This window comes from Mustela lutreola, chromosome 5, assembly GCF_030435805.1.
Source record: "Mustela lutreola isolate mMusLut2 chromosome 5, mMusLut2.pri, whole genome shotgun sequence".
Taxonomy (NCBI): domain Eukaryota; kingdom Metazoa; phylum Chordata; class Mammalia; order Carnivora; family Mustelidae; genus Mustela; species Mustela lutreola.
The window spans coordinates 153,675,765-153,695,728 of record NC_081294.1 but is presented as its reverse complement, the minus strand read 5'-3'; the positions used below and the strand labels follow the sequence as shown (position 1 = coordinate 153,695,728).

The 19,964-nt window shown below is 43.0% G+C and overlaps 1 protein-coding gene across 2 annotated transcripts; it reads right to left on the bottom strand.

The window, feature by feature from the left end:
* Positions 1-2,699: 2,699 nt before the first annotated feature.
* Positions 2,700-19,000, bottom strand: LYPD8 (LY6/PLAUR domain containing 8). 2 transcript variants are annotated; one of them, XM_059176028.1, is made up of 7 exons: positions 18,851-18,901; positions 16,873-16,975; positions 16,298-16,406; positions 15,809-15,928; positions 13,642-13,806; positions 12,213-12,350; positions 2,700-3,794 (listed from the first exon to the last, which is right to left on the bottom strand). In XM_059176028.1, the coding sequence occupies exons 3-7, from the start codon at positions 16,350-16,352 to the stop codon at positions 3,496-3,498; spliced, it is 777 nt and encodes a 258-aa protein (XP_059032011.1). In that variant the 5' UTR covers positions 16,353-16,406; positions 16,873-16,975; positions 18,851-18,901; the 3' UTR covers positions 2,700-3,495. The 2 variants fall into 2 exon arrangements, with proteins under 2 accessions (XP_059032011.1, XP_059032010.1); XM_059176027.1 differs by lacking the exon at positions 16,873-16,975 and having other exon boundaries at positions 18,851-19,000.
* Between the last annotated feature and the right edge of the window lie 964 nt (positions 19,001-19,964).

Here is a 19,964-nt window from a genome sequence, read left to right as displayed (position 1 = left end):
GCCACTTCTGGGGCCCTTCTATGCTATGGTCTATAGGGCCACTTCTGGTCTATAGGGTGACAGCAGCAATGAAGTGTGTAGGGAGGGGTGAAATGAGAGAGGGAATCCTTGGACATGGAAGCAGTGAGATCAGCATGGTTTGAGGGATACAGGCCAGGTATATGCCTTCCACATCACCATTTCTGATGGTTCTCCCCTCCCTAAAGTATGTGCGGGAGCCAGTTTCAAACTGGAGTAATTTACTAATGGTTGGTTTTTGCTCATTACCAAGAAGAACTATGTTGGCCACTCTCACAAACACATGTGACAGGCGTTAACTATCCTTCAGTGCAGGCACAGAAAGGTGATATCTGTTGCCCAATGTTCCAGGGCTGAAATTTGAAGCCATATTCCTTGGCTCTAGAGGTCATGACCTTGACCATTGAGTCATATTGCCTCTGAGGCTAAGTCTTGAAAGTACCTGTGGATGAACTACTTCCTCCCAGGTCATGTAATTCAGTTCTAGCCAATGGTATGGGCATAAGTGATGGATGCCTCTGCCAGGGCTTGTCCCAGAGCATGCTGTGTAGACCTCTGGGCTCCCTCTGTCTCTCCACCTGTCAGCCGGCTAGCCACAGAACACTTCACTGAGAGCCCAAGAGTTCCATGGCATGGGGGAACCATGAGATAAAAGGATCCTGGTTTCTTTTTCAGTCTCAGAGGATAGCTTCCCAGGATAGTTGCCCAGTCAGGAATATCTGTAGAGGTTTAAATAACTGAGAAATGAACTATCATTGAATTAAATCCTTTTGCTTATATTTAAAAATTTTTTGACTGGGGCGCCTGGGTGGCTCAGTGGGTTAAGCCGCTGCCTTCAGCTCAGGTCATGATCTCGGGGTCCTGGGATCGAGTCCCGCGTCAGGCTCTCTGCTCAATGGGGAGCCTGCTTCCCTCTCTCTCTCTCTCTGCCTGCCTCTCCATCTACTTGTGATTTCTGTCAAATAAATAAATAAAATCTTTAAAAAAAATTTTTTGACTAAGATTTATTTGTTATAGCAGCACAACATAGCCTATTATTAATGACAAGGGGAAAAATATAATTTTACACTGGAGAAACCTGGAATATGCCACTTCAACAAGCAAGCAAGGTTAAATAACAGCAGCGATATAACACATCAACAGTGGTAAGACCCACTGAGACCCACCGAGAAAAACATGTTATTTTTTTATTATTATTATTAACATATAATGTATTATTTGCCCCAGGTGTACAGCTCTGTGATTCATCAGTCTTACACAATCCACAGCACTCACCATAACATATACCCTCCCCAATGTCCATCACCCAGCCACCCTGTCCTCCCACCCCTCTCCCTTCCAGCAACCCTCAGTTTGAAGACACACTACTTCTGTAGGATTCTTGTTGAAAATGCATAATGTCAATCTTGTAATGACAAAACTTCAGGTAAACTCAAATTGAAGGACATTCTGGGAAATAACTGACCAGTAAAGGAAAAACTCCAGAACTTTCACAGATTGTGGAAGCTTGAATAAATATAGCAATTAAATGCAAAAAGTTGGATCCTAGACCAGAAAAATGATATTAGTGAAAGTTGGTGAAGATCTATTAGTTAATAATACTGTGTTAATGCTAATTTCTTGGTTTCAGTAACTGTAGCATATTATGTAACATGCAAACTTGAAAGAAAGGTGGATGAGGGGTGTAAGGGCCTATTTAGCCAGAGCGATTCCATCCAGTTAAATAGTGATTTTGTTTAAATCAACCTGTTGTTGTTTATGCAGTAAAACTTAAACTGACCCCCTCCCCCCCAGGGAACTTACTTAAAAACAAGTCCAGGAAACCAGTCCCAGGTAACAAAGCCCAAATACAAGGCAGGTCAGGCCAGGTGGAGACATCCAATCCATGGGGCATGCATACTGTCTCCCTAGCTACCAAGAAATGTGGGTCCTGCCTTTTGGGAGCCAATTCTGACCAAAGTGATAGGATAATTTAAATATCTACTAGGGTAAATTGAAATTCAATTGGCCACCCGTGTGTGACCTAGCATGACTGTGCAGTTTTTTCTGTGTGTTGCAATCTCATTGGCCATCTGTGTGTGGCCAGGCTCAACCACATGGCCTTTGCTCTATAAACGTTAGCCTGTGAGGCTGGGAGGGGTCGCCTCTTTGTAAGAGATGGCCTCAACTGGTCAGTTTGGTTCTCAATGCTTGGCACAAATAAAGCTTTGCTTGACCTTTGCTTTGTATCTATCTTGCTCCTTTGATTACGGACCTAACAAGGGGGTTTCTAGAATTCTCTGTGCTATTTTTGCAACTTTTTAGTAAGTCTAAAATTACCTTGAAATAAAAAGCTAAAATAAATACATAAATAAGAATAAAATGAGACAAAATCAGAGGCAGAGACAAACCATAAGAGATTCTTAACTATAGGAAACTGAGGTTGCTGAAGGGAAAGTGGTGGGGGAATGGGGTAACTGGGTGATGGACGTTAAGGAGGGAATGTGATGTAATGAGCACTGGGTGTTATATGCAACCGATTAATCACTAAACTCTATCTCTGAAACTAATAATACATTGCATGTTAATTAATTGATTAAAAAAAGAATGAATGTGATGATGAACTACCACCAGTTTGCCTTTCTGGTGGCTTTGCTCTTGATGTATTGTTAGTAGGTCTAGACAACAAAGACATACACTGGTTTACACCTTTAAAATTTTTTATTACAGAAAATGCCATTCTCCCGCGTCCAGCTCAAGACCCAGCTTATTTGCCAAACCTGGACTTCTTTGCATATGGTATTGAACAGCTTTCTTGCTCCCTGGGTATCGGACATGGAGTCAAAAACTCTGCCTTTGATTATAGGTTCTCTGAGAAGAGGGACTGGGGCTCCATAGCTATGTTCCATTCTGTACAAGGCTATAAGATACCTGGTCAGCCTGAGCACCAACAGCATTATGTCTCTGCCTGGGAGGTTAGGCAGGGGAGTTGGCCAGGTTTCTGCAACCCCTCTGCACCCATCTTTGGGTCCTGTGGACTATGTCACTATGGGCCTGTGACCAGAGCCTGGACAATCACTGAAGGGACAGATATCTGTGCTAGGGACAACACAAGACATTACAGGCATGTCTGGGCACTCGCTCAGTGTGTGGGTGGGGATGGTGGCAGATAAGTCCCCAGAAGTCAGGGCTGCAGGCAGAAAGTGCCAACAAAGTGAAAGCTGTGTTTCTCAATCTCAAGCTGGACGGGGACTAGGGATGTCCTAGGAGCCCACAGATTTTAATGCAAGGAACTAGAAATTGATGCAAAGGAACTAGGAATTGATGCAAAGGAACCTATGAGGACAGCCAGTGAACAGTGCTTTAATAATGCAGAAAAATGCAGCTGTTACAGGGCTTTGCCTGGAGGGCTGTGGCTGCTATTTACTGAGGAGTTAAATAGGGGAAAGGTGAAGCAACTGAGGGCAGGATGAGCCTCAGATCAGCAGCGGATGAACCTCAGATCAGCAGCCCCAGCAGGAGGAGGCTGGCAAGGGCCGCAGGGGTGAAGGAGACTTTGGAGCCAGTGTCTGGAGTGGTGGGCTCATTGGAGGTGGGTGCTGAGGAGGCATTGGAGCTGCTGGCAAGAGGGGTGGTCAGGGTTGGGTTGGGAATTGCAGTTGAGGAGGAGTTAGCACTGTCTACACACTCGAACTTTCGGAAGATGACTCCTCCAACTGTCCGGTTCTCAGCAGACAGGAACTGACAGGTGGAGTTGCTGATGTTGGAACAGCCCCTCAGCAAGAACTTCTTAGTCTCTGTGAATGCAATGAAGATGATAAGGACTTCACTGCCCTCTCACCCTTCCTCTGCAGGTCTCTCAGCAATCTGTTTTAGGTTTGGTCCTAAAACAGGAGCTTGGAGGAAGGAGCCCAGGATCAAAAACACCAAATGGTAATGGCAGAGGAACCATGAAGGTCAGAGCCCAGACACCCTCCTGCACCTAAACCCGAAAGAAACTGAGGCTCCAGAACATGGATGGAAGCCTGACCTCACAGATGAAGGCCAGAAATAGGCCTGGCTCTCATGTCTCCAATGTTTTCCTGAAGAGCTGGCAGGTGATAAAATCCAGGGATGGGCTCAGACACCCTAGGGCCCTGTGCTCTCAATCCAGGAAAGAATCCTCCCAGACTCCCCTCCTCCAGGCTCTGCTCTCCATCCCCACTCTTCTCTGGACCTGAGTTTTCTCTGAGAAGGAAAAAATATCTGGAGGTGATCTTAATTCTAAATCTGAATAATATTGTGTTTAACTCTTTTTTAAGGTGCAAATCCTAGGAAAAGGACAAGAGAATGTGCAAACAAAAATGTGACTGCACTACCTTTATTGAGCTCCTACTATATGTCAGTATTGCTCTGTTGGCTACAACTTCAACAGGCCTGGAGGACATGCAGTTCACAGGGAAGGAATGAACTGGAGGATGGGACTAGCTACTTATCAGAAGGGCTATAAACTTGCTCTGAAAAGGAAAGAGAAATCTCCAAATCCATTTGAAGAAAACAATTAAGTCCTTTTTTGTAGAAAATAGCAGTGCTGGAGATTGAATTACAGCAAGCTAGAAAAGTGTGCTATTTGGCACATATCTATAGTATTGGGGGGAAAAGTGACCCTGGGGGAAAAAAAAAAAAACAACAAAGAAAAAAGCCCTACATGTATGATGGCTTTGATCTGTCTGGCTTTCAGACTAAGTCAAATTTTACGGATTTTTTAAAAATCCCACCCTTGGCATCAAAAGACACCTGGGAACAAAGTGAGCAGAAAGAGAGTCTTTCTGATGTTATTGTTCTCCTCACATATAGCTTAAGAATTAAACATCAGAGGGGGCACAAGATGGCAGGTAAGTAGGAGGAGGCACTTTTCAACCTGTACCCTAAAGTGAGCTCATTACCTACCAAAGAAATCCAATCACCCATGAAATCAGCCTGAGATCAGAATTATACACGTCTGGATCTCTACAGAGGCAGAAGACACCAGTGGCAGTGTTACTGTGTTTTTGTGTTTGTCCTGATAGTATATAAATCTTACACGTGGGGTTCTTTTTGATGAGGTTCTTCCTTTATTTGAAAAAAAATATTCAATATGAATATTTGAAAAAAATTTATGAAGTATACAAACAAAAACAAACAAAATGACTGATAAAAGTATATGACAAGAGAAAATTTTCTCTTGTCATATACTTTTATCAGTCATTTTGTTTGTTTTTGTTTGTATACTTCATAAATCTTACCTTGGGGCCCATTTGGGCTGAAACTTCTCTTTTATCTTCCCGTTCTACCGTGTATCTCTCTCTCTCTCTCTCTCTCTCTCTATTTTTCTTTTTCTTTTCTTTTTTCTCTCATTTGGGTGGGGAATCCTGATTGCTCAGAAGCATTCCAGGGTGCACCCTGACTGCACCACGGTCAATACAACCAGCTACATTCCTTCAGTCATCTCTCACCAAAATGACTAGGAGGAGGAATGCAAAACAGAAGAAAAATACAGAGGATGGGCCTTCTGCAACAGAGCTAATGGCTATCAACATAGACAATATGTGGGAAAAAGAATTCAGGCTAACAACTATCCAGGCAATAGCTAGGTTGGAGAAAGCCATGGATGACCAAACGGAATTGATTAGGGCCAAAATGAAAGTGACCACACAGGATATTCATAATGTTAGGGCTGAGCTGAAAGCTACCAGGGATGAACTTCACAATGCTCTCAATGAGTTCCAATCTAATCTAAATTCTCTCAAGGCTAGGGTAACTGAGACAGAAGATAGAATTAGTGATCTGGAGGACAAACAGATAGAGAGAAAGGATCAGGAGGAAGCCTGGAACAAAGAGCTTAGAAACCACAAAAACACAATCAGGGAAATAAATGATGCCATGAAACGTTCCAATGTCAGAATTACTGGAATCCCTGAAGGGGAGGATAAAGAAAGAAGTCTAGAAGATATAGTAGAACAAGTTCTTCATGAACATTTTCCCAATCTCACAAATGGAACCAGCGTTCATGGACTAGAGGCTGAACGGTCTCCACCCAAGATTATACATTCCAAAAAAAATCACAACACCTAATAGTCAAATTGAGGAATCATAATTGTAGGTATAATCTCTTGAAAGCTGCTAGGACAAAGAGCTCCTTATGTACAGAGGAAAGCCCATCAAAATAATGTCAGACCTGTCCACAGAGACGTGGTAAGCCAGAAAAGGCTGGCAAGACATATTCAGGGCACTAAATGAGAAGAACATACAGCCAAGAATACTTTATCCAGCAAGACGGACATTGAAAATGGATGGAGAGATAAAGAGTTTCCAACACCGGCAAGGCTTAAAACACTATGCAACCACCAAGCCGACACTGCAGGAAATATTAAGGGGCATTCTATAAAAGAGGAAAAAACCCAAGAATAGCATTGAATAGAAATATAGAGACAATCTACAGAAAGAAAGACTTCAAAGGTAACACGATGTCAATAAAAACATATCAATAATCACTCTAAATGTGAATGGCCTAAAAGTGCCCATAAAAAGGCACAGGGTTGCAGATTGGATAAAACAACAGAACCATCCATAAGCTCTCTACAAGAGACCCATTTTGAACCTAAAGATACACCCAGACTGAAAGTGAAGGGATAGAGAAGCATCTTTCATGCCAACGGGCCTCAAAAGAAGGCCGGGGTAGTGATTCTCATGTCAGATAAATTAGATTTTAGACTAAAGACTGTAGCCAGAGATACAGAAGGACACTACATCATTCTTAAAGGGACTATCCACCAAGATGATCTAACAATTGCAAATATCTAAGCCCCCAATATGGGAGCAGCCAATTACAGAAGAAAACTGTTAATCAAGATAAAGAGTCATATTGATATGAATACATTAATAGTAGGAGATCTTAACACGCCTCTCTCAGAAATAGATCATCGAAGCAGAAAATCAATAAAGAAACAAGAGCATTGAATGACACATTGGACCAGATGGACCTCATAGATATATACAGAACATTGCACCCTAAAACAACAGAATACTCATTCTTCTCAAGTGCACATGGAACCTTCTCCAGAATAGATCATGTACTGGGTCACAAATCAGGACTCAACTGACACCAAAAGACTGAGATTATTCCCTGCATATTCTCAGATCACAATGCTTTGAAACTCAATCACAAGGAAAGGTTCCAAAGGAACACAAACACCAGGAAGCTAAAGACCACCTTGCTTAAGAATGCTTGGATGAACCAGGAGATCAAAGAACTGAAACAATTCATGGAAACTAATGAGAATGAAGACACTTCGGTCCAAAACCTATGGGATACAGCAAAGGCAGTCCTAAGGGGGAAACACATAGCCATCCAAGCCTCCCTCAAAAAAATTGAAAAATACAGAATACACCAGCTGTCTCTATACCTTAAAGAACTGGATAATCAACAACAAATCAAACCAACTCCACACATAAGAAGGGAAATCATCAAGATTAGAGCTGAGATCAATGAGGTAGAAACCAGAGACACAGTAGAACGTATCAATGAAACTAGAAGCTGGTTTTTTGAAAGAATCAATAAGATTGATTGGCCACACTAATCCAAAAGAAAAGAAATAAAGCCCAAATTCATAAAATTATGAATGAAAAGGGAGAGATCACAACGAACACCAAGGAAGTAGAAACAATCATCAGAAGTTATTATCAACAGTTATATTCCAATAAGCTAAGCAACCTAGATGAAATGGATGCATTCCCGGAAAAGTATAAACTCCCAAAATGGAACCTGGAAGAAATTGACAACTTGAATAGACATATATCTAGTAACGAGATTGAAGCAGTGATCAAAAACCTTTCAAAAAACAAGAGCCCAGGACCTGACGGATTCCCTGGGGAATTCTACCAAACTTTCAAAGAAGAAATAACACCTATTCTCCTGAAGTGTTACAAAAAATTGAAGCAGAAGGAAAACTTCATGACTCTTTCTATGAAGCAAGCATTACCCAGATCCCCAAACCAGGCAAACACCCTACCAAAAGGAGAATTTCAGACCAATATCACTGATAAATATGGACGCTAAGATTCTCAACAAGATCCTAGCAAGCAGGATCCAACAGCACATTAAAAAGATTATCCACCATGATCAGGTGGGATTCATCCCTGGGCTACAAGGATGGTTCAACATTCGCAAATCAATCAATGTGATAGAACAAATTAATATGAGAAGAGAGAAGAGCCACATGGTCCTCTCAATAGATGCAGAAAAAGCATTTGACAAAATCCAGCATTCGTTCTTGATAAAAACGCTTCAAAGTATAGGGATAGAGGGAACATTCCTGAACTTCATCAAATCTATCTATGAAAGACCCACAGCAAATATCATCCTCAATGGGAAAAGCTTGCAGCCTTCCCGTTGAGATCAGGAACACAACAAGGATGCCCACTCTCACCACTCTTGTTCAATATAGTATTAGAAGTCCTAGCAACAGCAATCAGACAACAAAGAGAAATAAAAGGTATCCAAATTGTTAATGAAGAAGCCAAACTCTCTCTCTTCGCAGATGACATGATTCCTTATATGGAAATCCAAAAGACTCCACCCCCAAACTACTAGAACTCATAGAGCAATTCAGCAATGTGGCACGATACAAAGTCAATGTACAGAAATCACTGGCTTCCTTATACACTAACAATGAAAATACAGAAAGGGAAATTAGAGAATCGATTCCATTTACTATAGCACCAAGAATCATAAGATACTTGGGAATAAACCTAACCAAAGAGGTAAAGGATCTGTAGTTGAGGAACTACAGAACACTCATGAAAGAAACTGAAGAAGACACAAAAAGATAGAAGACCATTCCATGCTCTTGGATCAGAAGATTAAACATTGTTAAAATGTCTATACTGCCTAGAGCAATCTATACTTTTAATGCCATTCCAATCAAAATTTCACCGGTATTCTTCAAGGAGCTGGAGCAAAAAATCCAAAAATTTGTATGGAATCAGAAGAGACCCCAAATTGCTAAGGAAATGTTGAAAAACAAAACAAACAAACAAACAAAAAAAAAAAACGGGAGGCATCACGTTACCTAATTTCAAGCTTTATTACAAAACTGTGATCACCAAGACAGCATGGTACTGGCATAAAAACAGACACATAAACCAGTGGAACAGAGTAGAGAGCCCAGATATGGACCCTCAACTCTATGGTCAATTAATCTTTGACAAAACAGGAAAAAATATATAGTGGAAAACAGAAAGTCTCTTCAATATATGGTGCTGGGAAAACTGGACAGCTATATGTAGAAGAATGAAACTCGACCATTCTCTTACACCATACACAAAGATAAACTCAAAATGGATAAAAGACCTCAATGTGAGACAGGAATCCATCAGAATCCTAGAAGAGAACATAGGCAGTAATCTCTTCGATATCAGCCACAGCAACTTCTTTCAAGATATGTCTCCAAAGGCAAAGGAAACTAAAGCGAAGATGAACTTTTGGAACTTCATCAAAATCAGAAGCTTCTGCACAGCAAAGGAAACAGTCAAAAAAACAAAGAGGCAACCCACAGAATGGGAGAAGATATTTGCAAATGACAGTACAGACAAAAGGTTGATATCCAGGATCTATAACGAACCCCTCAAACACAACACACACGAAACAGGCAAATGTATCAAAAAATGGGAGGAAGATATGAACAGACACTTCTCCAATCAAGACACACAAATGGCTATCAGACACATGAAAAAATGTTCATCATCACTAGCCCTCAGGGAGATTCAAATTAAAACCACATTGAGATATCACCTTGCACCAGTTAGAATGGCCAAAATTAACAAATCAGGAAACAACATATGTTGGAAGGGATGTGGAGAAAGGGGAACCCTCTTCCACTGTTGGTGGGAATGCAAGTTGGTGCAGCCTCTTTGGAGAATAGTGTGGAGATTCATCAAGAAATTGAAAATAGAACTTCCCTATGACCCTCCCCTTGCACTCCTGGGTATTTACCCCAAAGAGACAGATGTCATGAAAAGAAGGGCCATCTGTACCCCAATGTTTATAGCAGCAATGGCCACGGTCGCCAAACTTTGGAAAGAATCAAGATGCCCTTCAACGGACGAATGGATAAGGAAGATGTGGTCCATATACACTATGGAGCATTATGCCTCCATCAGAAAGGACGAATACCCAACTTTTGTAGCAACATGGACGGGACTGGAAGAGATGATGCTGAGTGAAATAAGTCAAGCAGAGAATGTCAATTATCATATGGTTTCACTTATTTGTGGAGCATAACAAATAGCATGGAGGACATGGGGAGATAGAGAGGAGAAGGGAGTTGGGGGAAATTGGAAGGGGAGGTGATCCATGAGAGACTATGGACTCTGAAAAACAATCTGAGGCTTTTGAAGGGGTGTGGGGTGGGAGATCGGGGTGCCAGGTGGTGGGTATGTATTGGATTGCATGGAGCACTGGGTGTGGTGCAAAAATAATGAATATTGTTATGCTGAAAATAAATAAATAATTTTTTTAAAAGACTAAAAAAAAGAATTAAACATCAGGGCTGTGTAGACATCCTACAGACTTAAAAATTTTTTAAATCTTTAAATACATATTACTAAGTGCAATAAGTCAATGTGAAAAGGTACATACTGTATGATTACAAATATATAATATTCTGATAACAGCAAAATTATGGGGAGATTACAAAGATCAGAGGTTGCCAGGGGATAGACATTAATAGAGCACAGAGGATTTTTAGGACAGTGAAGTTACTCGGTGTGATACTATAATGCTGGATTATACTCACAAGTGTCGAAACCCATATAATATGCAACATAAACAGTAACCCTATGGACCATGGGTAAAAGCAGTAAACTAGGGACCCTATAATGATGCATCAGCATAGGTTCGTGGACTCATGGAGGTACCATTTTGGTGGAGAATGTTGACAGTGGGGGAGGTATGTATGTGTTGGGACAGGGGTATCTGGGAAACCTCTCTACCTTCCTCTCGGTTTTGCTGTGAATTTAAAACTGTTCTAAAAATATAAACCTTAAAAAAAAGTAAAAAGAGGTTCAGGATACTTGAGATGTTTGGTCTCACTGAGAAACCTGCAATTACAGTTCAGCATGGATTTCCAGTACTACAATTGCCATTAATAAAAGTTGAAATCAAATTGTACCTGAGTGTTAGTGCCCTTAAGCTGTTACTATTCTGAGCCATATTGTGACAGAGACTGGCTAGCTGTGCATTTTAGCTTCATGTCTCTTCCTTTCCTGCTGGATGACCACTCAACACCATTAGACTGCATTTCTACCCTCCAGTGACATTTTGGTCCCAGCCAACAGAATGTGAGAGAGAGTGATGTACGTGCCTTCCTGCTTTGTCTATGAAAACCTTCCTGCCTTCCTCCACTTCCTGTCTTCCCCCACCTGCTGGTGAGAGGCACAGAATACAGTAGGGAGTTGCCCAGTCATGGGTGGGTGGGAGCCAGAGGCTCCAGATAGAAAGAACACAGGCCCAGGGACCCTGCAAGAAACTGCCATATGAGCAAGAAATAAACATCTGTTACATAGAGCCAGATGATTTAGAGGTTGCTGTTTAACAGTAATTAACTTACCCCAACTAATAACTATATTATTCTTTAAGTATTCAAGCAGATGTTGTGTCATAACATCTGTATTTTATACTGGTTAATTTTTATTCCATAATGGTTATTATCAAATTATTTCTGTAGAAAAGAACAACTGGTTGGCTATTAAAGCCCATTCTGACTCTTTTTCAGTGAGGTGACCCAAGTTGTCATAAGCCAGCACCTCTCAGTGACCGGTAGAGAAAATAAATGTAGGGTTAAAAGGAAATAAAAGTCCAACCCACATGCACACAGAGAACAATGCAACCTAGTAAAGAAGTAAATGCCAGGAATGACATGATGCACTTAAATGAGCCTGACTTGATTATAAGCCACAGGAGAACAGGGTTCAAGAGTCAGACAGCTCAGGAAGAATGGTTCTGGACTAAGGAGGTAGAGAGAGCAACCAGCCTGAGGCTCCATCGACAGCCTCACTATCTCAAAGGCATTCTGACTTTATCCTTTTCCCCTACTAAACTCTACCAGCCTTCTTTTGTTAACCCCAAACTTATTACCCAAGTGTAATATGTTTCCAACTCAAGTTCCGTAACAGGGAATTGAAACCCCAGGACGTACCATTCTTAAATTCTGCAACTAGATTGACACACCGTTCTTCTTTATAACATTTCCTGAATTGCTCATTACAAGAACTTTCATTAGATCCATAACATGCAGGACACTCTACGTTGCTGGACATGTCTTCCACGGGAGGAGCTGTAGGATAAGAACCATTAATTTAGAAGAGTCTAACATAGAACATGGTACTGCCTTGTACCAAAGGGGACAAGCAAGCAAAGATTCTGGCCAGAGAGATCTTGATAATGGGACAATTGCACAAAGACAACAGTCATCCTAATCTCATGTCCCATCAAAACAGTTACAGCACACAATCTCTCAGACCTCCTCATATAAACCATTCATTTAAGAACTGTGGTCAAGGGATGTGTTGGGCTGAGAAGGGAAAGGTAATATTTTGATCTAAAACCAACCAATGTCAACATTAGTCAACTATTCTGCACATTAGCCAATAGGTGTGTAGTTATTACTAAATCTTTCTCTGAATAAATGAACATATGCCATTATTTATTACTTAATACAAAATTATACTAAGACCCAGTTCTGCTATTAATGAACTGTACTCTATAACTATGGCATATTAACTTTGCCTTTTTGGCTCATGTTTTCATCTCCAAAAAGAGAGCTTTGGTATAGCCCAGTGGTTCTCAAATTGTGGTCCAGGAACTCCTGGGTATCCCTAAGAACATTTCTGGGGAGTCCACAAGGTCAAGGTTATTTTCATGATAATACTAAGATGTTCTTTGCCTCTTTTACTCTTTCTTTCATGAATGTATTGAGTTTTTTAGAGGCTACATGACATGAAATATTGCAACAGACCAAATGCACAAGCAAATCTGAGAACCCAGTTGTCTTCTATTAAGCCAGAAATTAAAGAGCTTTGAGAAAATATGTAACAAATGCCACTCTTCTTACTAATTTTTTTGTTTTGAAAGATACGGTTTTTTCTATATAAAAATGTTATGAATGTTAACATATAATGAGCTTATTATTTCTTGATAAACTAAATAAAGATTTTTAAAATTTTTGGAAATTCTATGAATTTTTGAAATGTCTAATACTGCAAATATTGACAGTATGATTCACATAAATCAAATTTCTCTGGAGTCCTCAATAATTTTGAAGATTTAGAGTCTTAAAATAGGGCCTGGTGCCACAAAGTTTGAGAAATACTAATAAGCATCTAATTCCATACAACTTGGAGTGCTTTGATTTCTGTCTATGCTGAGAAAAGAGGAAAGCATGACAGCAGTAATGATTTTCCCATTTGTTTTCCAAGCAACTGTTTTAAGTCAGCTGTTGATATTACCCAGGTATAAAATGAAGTGCTTGGACTTGAGATGTCCACCAGAACGTGAGGACCAGAGGTGGCAAATGAAGGGATAGAGCTGGGAGGCTAGAAGAAGGGTAGCACATTGCCAGCACCCACCCAGAGCATCACTGGTCTCGTTGCACTCCTTTCCTTGGCAGCACTGGCTTACAAAGTGGAAGTGTATGTTATTGGACACATGGACAGTGAAGGCTTCAACCATGTCTCTGCCTTCCCTGCAGTTCTCTGCAGAGCAGGCTTTGAACTGGTATATGTTGGCTGCTCCTACACAAAGAGAAACACAGACCGTCAGTCCTGGGTAGGTGGCTTCAGAAAGAGCAGAGACCCTGAATAGCGACTACTTCAAGCAACAGCAGAAAACATACCCTCAGTTCAATGTGATTTCAGAGACACTGGAGAGAGTTTCCTGGCAAACAGAAAAATCCTTCCCCATGAAGTAGTTCCTTCCTTTAGCAGGAGATTAGCAGAGATGCAGGCTAAACTTCAGGTCAAGGACTGATGGGGAGCTTGGAAATGGTGGTTCAGGCCAACATTCCAAGGCCCCCTGATCAGTCTTAGCATCTCTATAAACAGCCAAACAGACATGATGGTCCTATAAGCAATATGATGTTAAACTTTCATACAGTCAAGCTTCTAGATCAGAGATATTGAATGGTAGCCAGTAGCTATATGTGTCTATTTAAAATTCAGCTCTTTGGTCATATAACCATATTTTAAATGGCTGAAAGCCCACATGTGGCTACTGTATAGGACAGCATTGGTAAAAACATCTTCATTATTAAAAATAGTTCTACTGAGCCGTATGGGTCCAGTTTACAGGAAAACAACAGGAATAGGGGAAAAAAGAAGTGACACCACAAGGACGAAATCAACCAAAGCCAGAATATGGGACAGCTATAGGACAAACATTCCAGTTTCTCCAACAAATCAATGCTGTTGAACAAAACAAAGGTGATGGTAGCTATTATAAAACAAATTAGAAATAGTAGACCTAACAGCAAAAGGCTGTGTGAGGATTTTGTTTGTATCCAAATTCTAAGACATCAACTATAACACATCAGAAACAATTGGGACATTTCTAAGATGGCTTTCTAAAAGAGAAATTAAAGAATTACAGTTAATTTTCTTGGGTATATAGTGATACAGTAGTTACATAAAAAGAAAAAAAAGTCCTTATCAGAGATACATAGTGAAGTATTTGGGGTACACATTCATGATATCTAAGTTTGCTTTAAAATACCACTGCAAGGGTACCTGGGTGGCTCAGTGGGTTAAGCCGCTGCCTTCGGCTCAGGTCATGATCTCAGGGTCCTGGGATCGAGCCTCGCATCGGGCTCTTGGCTCAGCAGAGAGCTTCTCCCTCTCTCTCTGCCTGCTATTCTGCCTGCTTGTGATCTCTCTATCTCTCTCTCTCTATCTCTATCTCTCTCTGTGTCAAATAAATGAACAAAATCTTTAAAAAAAAAAAAATACCACTGCAGGGATACCTGGGTGTGTCAGCTGGTTGAGCATCTGACTGTCTGACTTCAGCTCAGGCTGTGATCTCCAGATTCTGGGATCATCCTTTGTGAGGCTCCTAGCTCAGAAGGGAGTATGATTGTCTCTATCCCTCTACCTCTGCCCACCCCCAGCCTGTGTGATCTCTCTCTCTCTCTCTCTTTCAAATAAATAAATAAAATCTTCTAAAAAAATAAAATGAAATAAAATACCACCATAAAAATAGGCAGAATGTTGATCGCTGTTGACAGAGGATAGTGGTTACGTGGCAATTGATTACACTCTTCTTCCCGTTCTTGTGCATATTTGAAAATGTCTACAATAAAAGTTAATAAGAAATCTAAGTGCTCTGGGAGAGAAGTAACAATCATGGCAGCAAATCACTGGGTGAAAGCCTGTTGGGTCTGGAACAGGAAGGAGCACTGAGGGGAGGAAGAAGGGTGCAGAAAAATGGAAGAATGCAAGTACCCAGAGCAAATCGGCTGCTTTGCAACTTAACTAAGAGCTGTCCCTGCTTCTCACACCCACCAGTATAGGTCTAGAATGAGGTTTCAGTCAAAGGCAGCAATTCCACAGGGCTTGTCTGCTTGGCCCTGCATTCTCATCTCACTCCTGTGTGCTGCTTCTTCTGGAAGGCATCTTCGTCACCTTGTCTCTCTCATTGCATAGCCTGGCCCTTCCTCAGCCTTCCTTTCCTCCCTGACCACCCTCTCTAGCTCCTGCACCCATGCAAATCCCAGAAACAATGTTTATGGCATCCCAGGCTCACCTAAAGAAGAGTTGGTCATGAAACTGGTACAGCTGGCATTGGCATCCGGGGGACACTCAGTGATGATGCTGTTGTTACAAGGGTTTGTCAATGAATTACACTGCACACAATGTAGGGATTCTAGGGAGACAAGATGGACAGCATCGCCAACACTCAGGGGACACTTATAGACTGTACCCTGGACAAAGCATCACATCCAGCTCAGGGCAAGAGTCAGGACAGCATCCCTTCCCTCTGGGATCCCCCAAATTTGAGGCTGTGTGATGAAGCCACCCATATTCATTTCTCCCCACCATTTCCCAATAGGAAGACCCATAACACAGAGCAGCTTCTCTGAGGGCAGTGTGCTCAGAGGGGTCTCATGTTCTCCACTGACCGCACCCTGACATAGAGGCCATGGGACAGGAACCCAGAACACCAAGGGAGAAGACTCTGATGAGGTACAAAAAGGGGTCTTCATTCCCAAATGGTGTCAGTGGGTTCCCTCACCTACAGCTGCCGCCACGAATCCTGTGATGATGGCAGCAACAAGAATGCCCTTCATGGTGCAGAACCCGGTGTCTCTCGAGGATGAGGACTGTAGTGCAGAACCTTATGCCTAAAGAGACACAAAGAAGGCAGTCAGGGGGCCTGCTAGGCTGCTGGGACACAACAGCCCCTAGGGTTGCAGTCAGAATTCCACACATCACACACACAGCCCATCCTCGTGACGGAAGGAATTGGCGCTCTCAGCTGGGAGCACAGAGCTGTGACACAGTTTCCATGCTGCCATTATACCTGCTCCAGGGTCTGGGTTGTCCCCAGTCCTGGATGCCTACAGAAGCATCTACACAGAGACACAAAACACAGCATGGGCATTGCCCACAGCCACTTCAGACACAGCATAGGCAGGCAGATGATTGCCAGCCCCACAGGGGATGGGTTCCAAGAAGAAAGCTGGGCTCTCCTCTCCCAGAGCATAATGGAGTTCTCTAGCTAATATCTGTTCACAGTCACCTAATTCACTTAAGGCCTCTGTTGCTGTCATCACCACCCCAATTGGTAGACACCTACTGAGCACTTACTTGACTCTGAACAGTTCATGTTCATTACTTCATGAAATGCCTCCACTGTAGCAAGCAGGGACTACTGTTAGCATCACCCTCCTTCCAGAGGGGAAATCAAGTCCTGGAGAGACCACATAAACCAGTCAAAGTCAAAATCACGTTCCTAGGAAGTGTTAGAGCCAGGGTTGGCCCAGGCCCCTAATCACCACACACACTGCCTCCAACAGATGGGACTCTCAGAGCCCCACACGTGACCTGCAGGAAGAAACCAGAAGCCCCAGCACACTTCCAACTGGTATATCACTTGTCATCAGAAAGCTAAGTTACCTGTATTAATTAGGATCCTGAATGAGAGCTCCTAGAATTTCAACTTGCCTGTCTATCAGAGCAGCGTGGAGGGAAAGCTCTAGCTCTGCGCTGAGTCCTTCCTGACTGTTAGCTCATTTAGCCTATAAATGGCAGTCACAAAGTGCATGTGCTACTTAAATTTAGACTCATTGAGGAGCGCCTGGGTGGCTCAGTGGGTTAAAACCTCTGCCTTCAACTCAGGTTATGATCCCAGGGTCCTGGGATGGAGCCCCACATCGTGCTCTCTGCTCTGCGGAGAGCCTGCTTCCTCCTCTCTCTCTCTGCCTGCCTCTACCTGCTTATGATCTCTGTCAAATAAATTTTTTTTAAAAAAATTAGACTCATTGAAGAAATGAAAGAATAAAAAAAAAAAATTCTGTTTCTCAGTCACCTGGCTAGCAACTACCTATTTGCCAACACAACTCTGGAACATTCCCATTACTGCAGAAAGTCCCAGTGCACAGCATGGCTTATAGCCCCACTTGGCAGGGGAGACATCTGCCCATGGAGAGAGAAGAAAAGCTGCCCCAAGTCCCCCAGCCTCATAAACCAAAACTGGGACTTCATTCTGCATCTTTTCAACTCCAAAGCTGAGTGGCACCATGACAGCTCTACGTACCAAGGGAGACTGGAGCTTTACCTAGAAGCTGCAGCCAGCCTCCCACCTCTCAGCTCACTGCACCACAAACATACCACACACACACCACATATACCACGGCAACTATGACCCCTTCGTTGACTTATTAGGGGTTGGTGGAAAGGAAGAGAAACAAATTCAGTCAAGGGTGGCAGAGGGGCCTATCTAAGGGCCACATCATACAGAAATCCAAGGAGAAAAATTAAGAATGTCTGCTTTGGAACTTTTGATAGATGTTCCATGTATTGCATTCTGCATGCCCCCCTGCCTGCTCACCCCTCCCCATCTGGAACCCTGTAGCGAGGCTCAGAGGTCGAACTTCCTGCAGAAAGTCCCAGTGCACCCTCCTTCACTGCCTGTGAGTGTGGAGAAGGGAAGGGGATGGAAAGAGATGAGGGTAAAGAGGTAAAGAGGTAAAGAGGTCACAGCAGCCATGTCAGATGCATAAATCACTTCTCCTTATGGTATAAGCCTGATTATTAGCCTCATTTTCAGGAGAAAAAAGGAGGCCCACAGACATTGGGATCCAGCCCAGAAACACACAGCAAGAGAGTCAGAGCCTAGAAGTGGCAAAATCCTGGGTCCTGCTCACCACTTCTGAGGAGAAAAATCAGTGAGGTTGCAGTTGGGGCAGGAGACCTCAAACAGAAATGGAGAACAAGTAGCATCTGGAAAGGGTTGAAAGAACAAGTAGCATCTTTGCAAAGGGTTGCAAAGTCCTTCCCACTCATCTACATTGGATATTTTCTGAAAGAGTCTTTCCACATCTGCTTTCATTTTATACACAGGCAAGTTCCACGCAGCTGTGAAGAGGAGGACACAGCACAACAGAGAGCAAACCCCAGCCCACACACCTCTCCTGTCCAGACTTCCTTCTCCTGAGCACTGCAAAAGGAGCAAGAGCCATGAGAGTGTCTTCGACCCCAGCCATCCCTCAATGCCCCTCTCTTGGTTTCAGCTTCTCCCAAGCTGACCACCACCCCCCACCACACATTGGCTTCAGCCCCTCACCTTCAGAGTCTGGCCTGGAGACTGCCCTGCGGAAGGTGGATCCCAGAACAGGATTACAGCAGGTGTGTGAAGCGCCTTATATAGCAGGTGACTGAACAATCAGGAAGTACGGCTGCCTGCAGGGAGAGGCTTCTGGGCCAGACTGGCCTCTGACATAGGGCCACAGGCGGCTTAAGTCTTTGGCAGCTATGCTGTTTGTCAACCCTCTCAGACCTCCAGAAACTGGGTGCAACTTTCGTTAAGGCCTAACTTTGGCGTAACATGCAAGAGAGGAAGCTGTTTCCCTGACATTGTCTCCTGTTGGTCCACTGAATGCATTCTGATATCTGCTAACAAATCACAAGCGTCACTTTACTCCAACCTGCTAAGGCAGTCATCTTCATTGGGCCATTTACAAATGAAGAAACCAAGGCACACAAGAGAAATGTAGGAGACTTGCCCAAGGTCACACAGCTCAGGCAGTCAGAAGTCAGAATCAGGCCACATGGGGACCATGCAGCTCAGGAAAGGGGGTCAGGCCCTCTGGGGCCACTGTCTTAACCTCTCTAAGTCCAACAAAGATGAGGGTAAACCCACAATACAGTCTTACAGGGTAAGGGGCCATGAAGCCTAGTCTATACACCAAAGTCAGGGGCCCACAAACATCGCTGCTTCCACCGCCAAAACTCTAGGCACTTCAGACAGCCTAGCTGTCTGGGAAGCCACTGCTGGTGAGAGCCTAGGTCAGCCCCTCCCAGCACCTTCACACCAAGCCATGCATGCTCTTGAGCACTGAGTGTGGACTGGAGTTCTCAGCGCTTCTCATCTTTCTGCAGTCCTTGCCACCTCAGACATACACACTCCTACACACTGATGCACACACTGGCGTACATGCACACTCAAATCACACACATCATAAACCACATACATGCACACGCACACACACACACACACAAGATTGGTGAGGGAGGACCAAGGGTACAGGGTTTGGGGGCCCATCATACCATCACCCCTTGCCTGCCGTTAGACTTGGAGTTCCCTGCTCTTGAAAATACCCCTTATCCATTTGCTGCCCCTCTGTATTTGGTGGCTCAGCTCTCCCTCCCTTTTCCACACCCATTCATTCATCCAACAA

Excerpts from the sequence above, each read along its gene's own strand:
- LYPD8 (XM_059176027.1), bottom strand. The coding sequence starts at position 16,352 with ATGAAGGGCATTCTTGTTGCTGCCATCATCACAGGATTCGTGGCGGCA. Across the intron at positions 12,351-13,641 it reads CGAGACCAGTGATGCTCTGG|CTCCTCCCGTGGAAGACATG; the intron begins GTGGGTGCTGGC and ends CTTATCCTACAG. Across the intron at positions 3,795-12,212 it reads AGTTGCAGAATTTAAGAATG|AGACTAAGAAGTTCTTGCTG; the intron begins GTACGTCCTGGG and ends TTGCATTCACAG.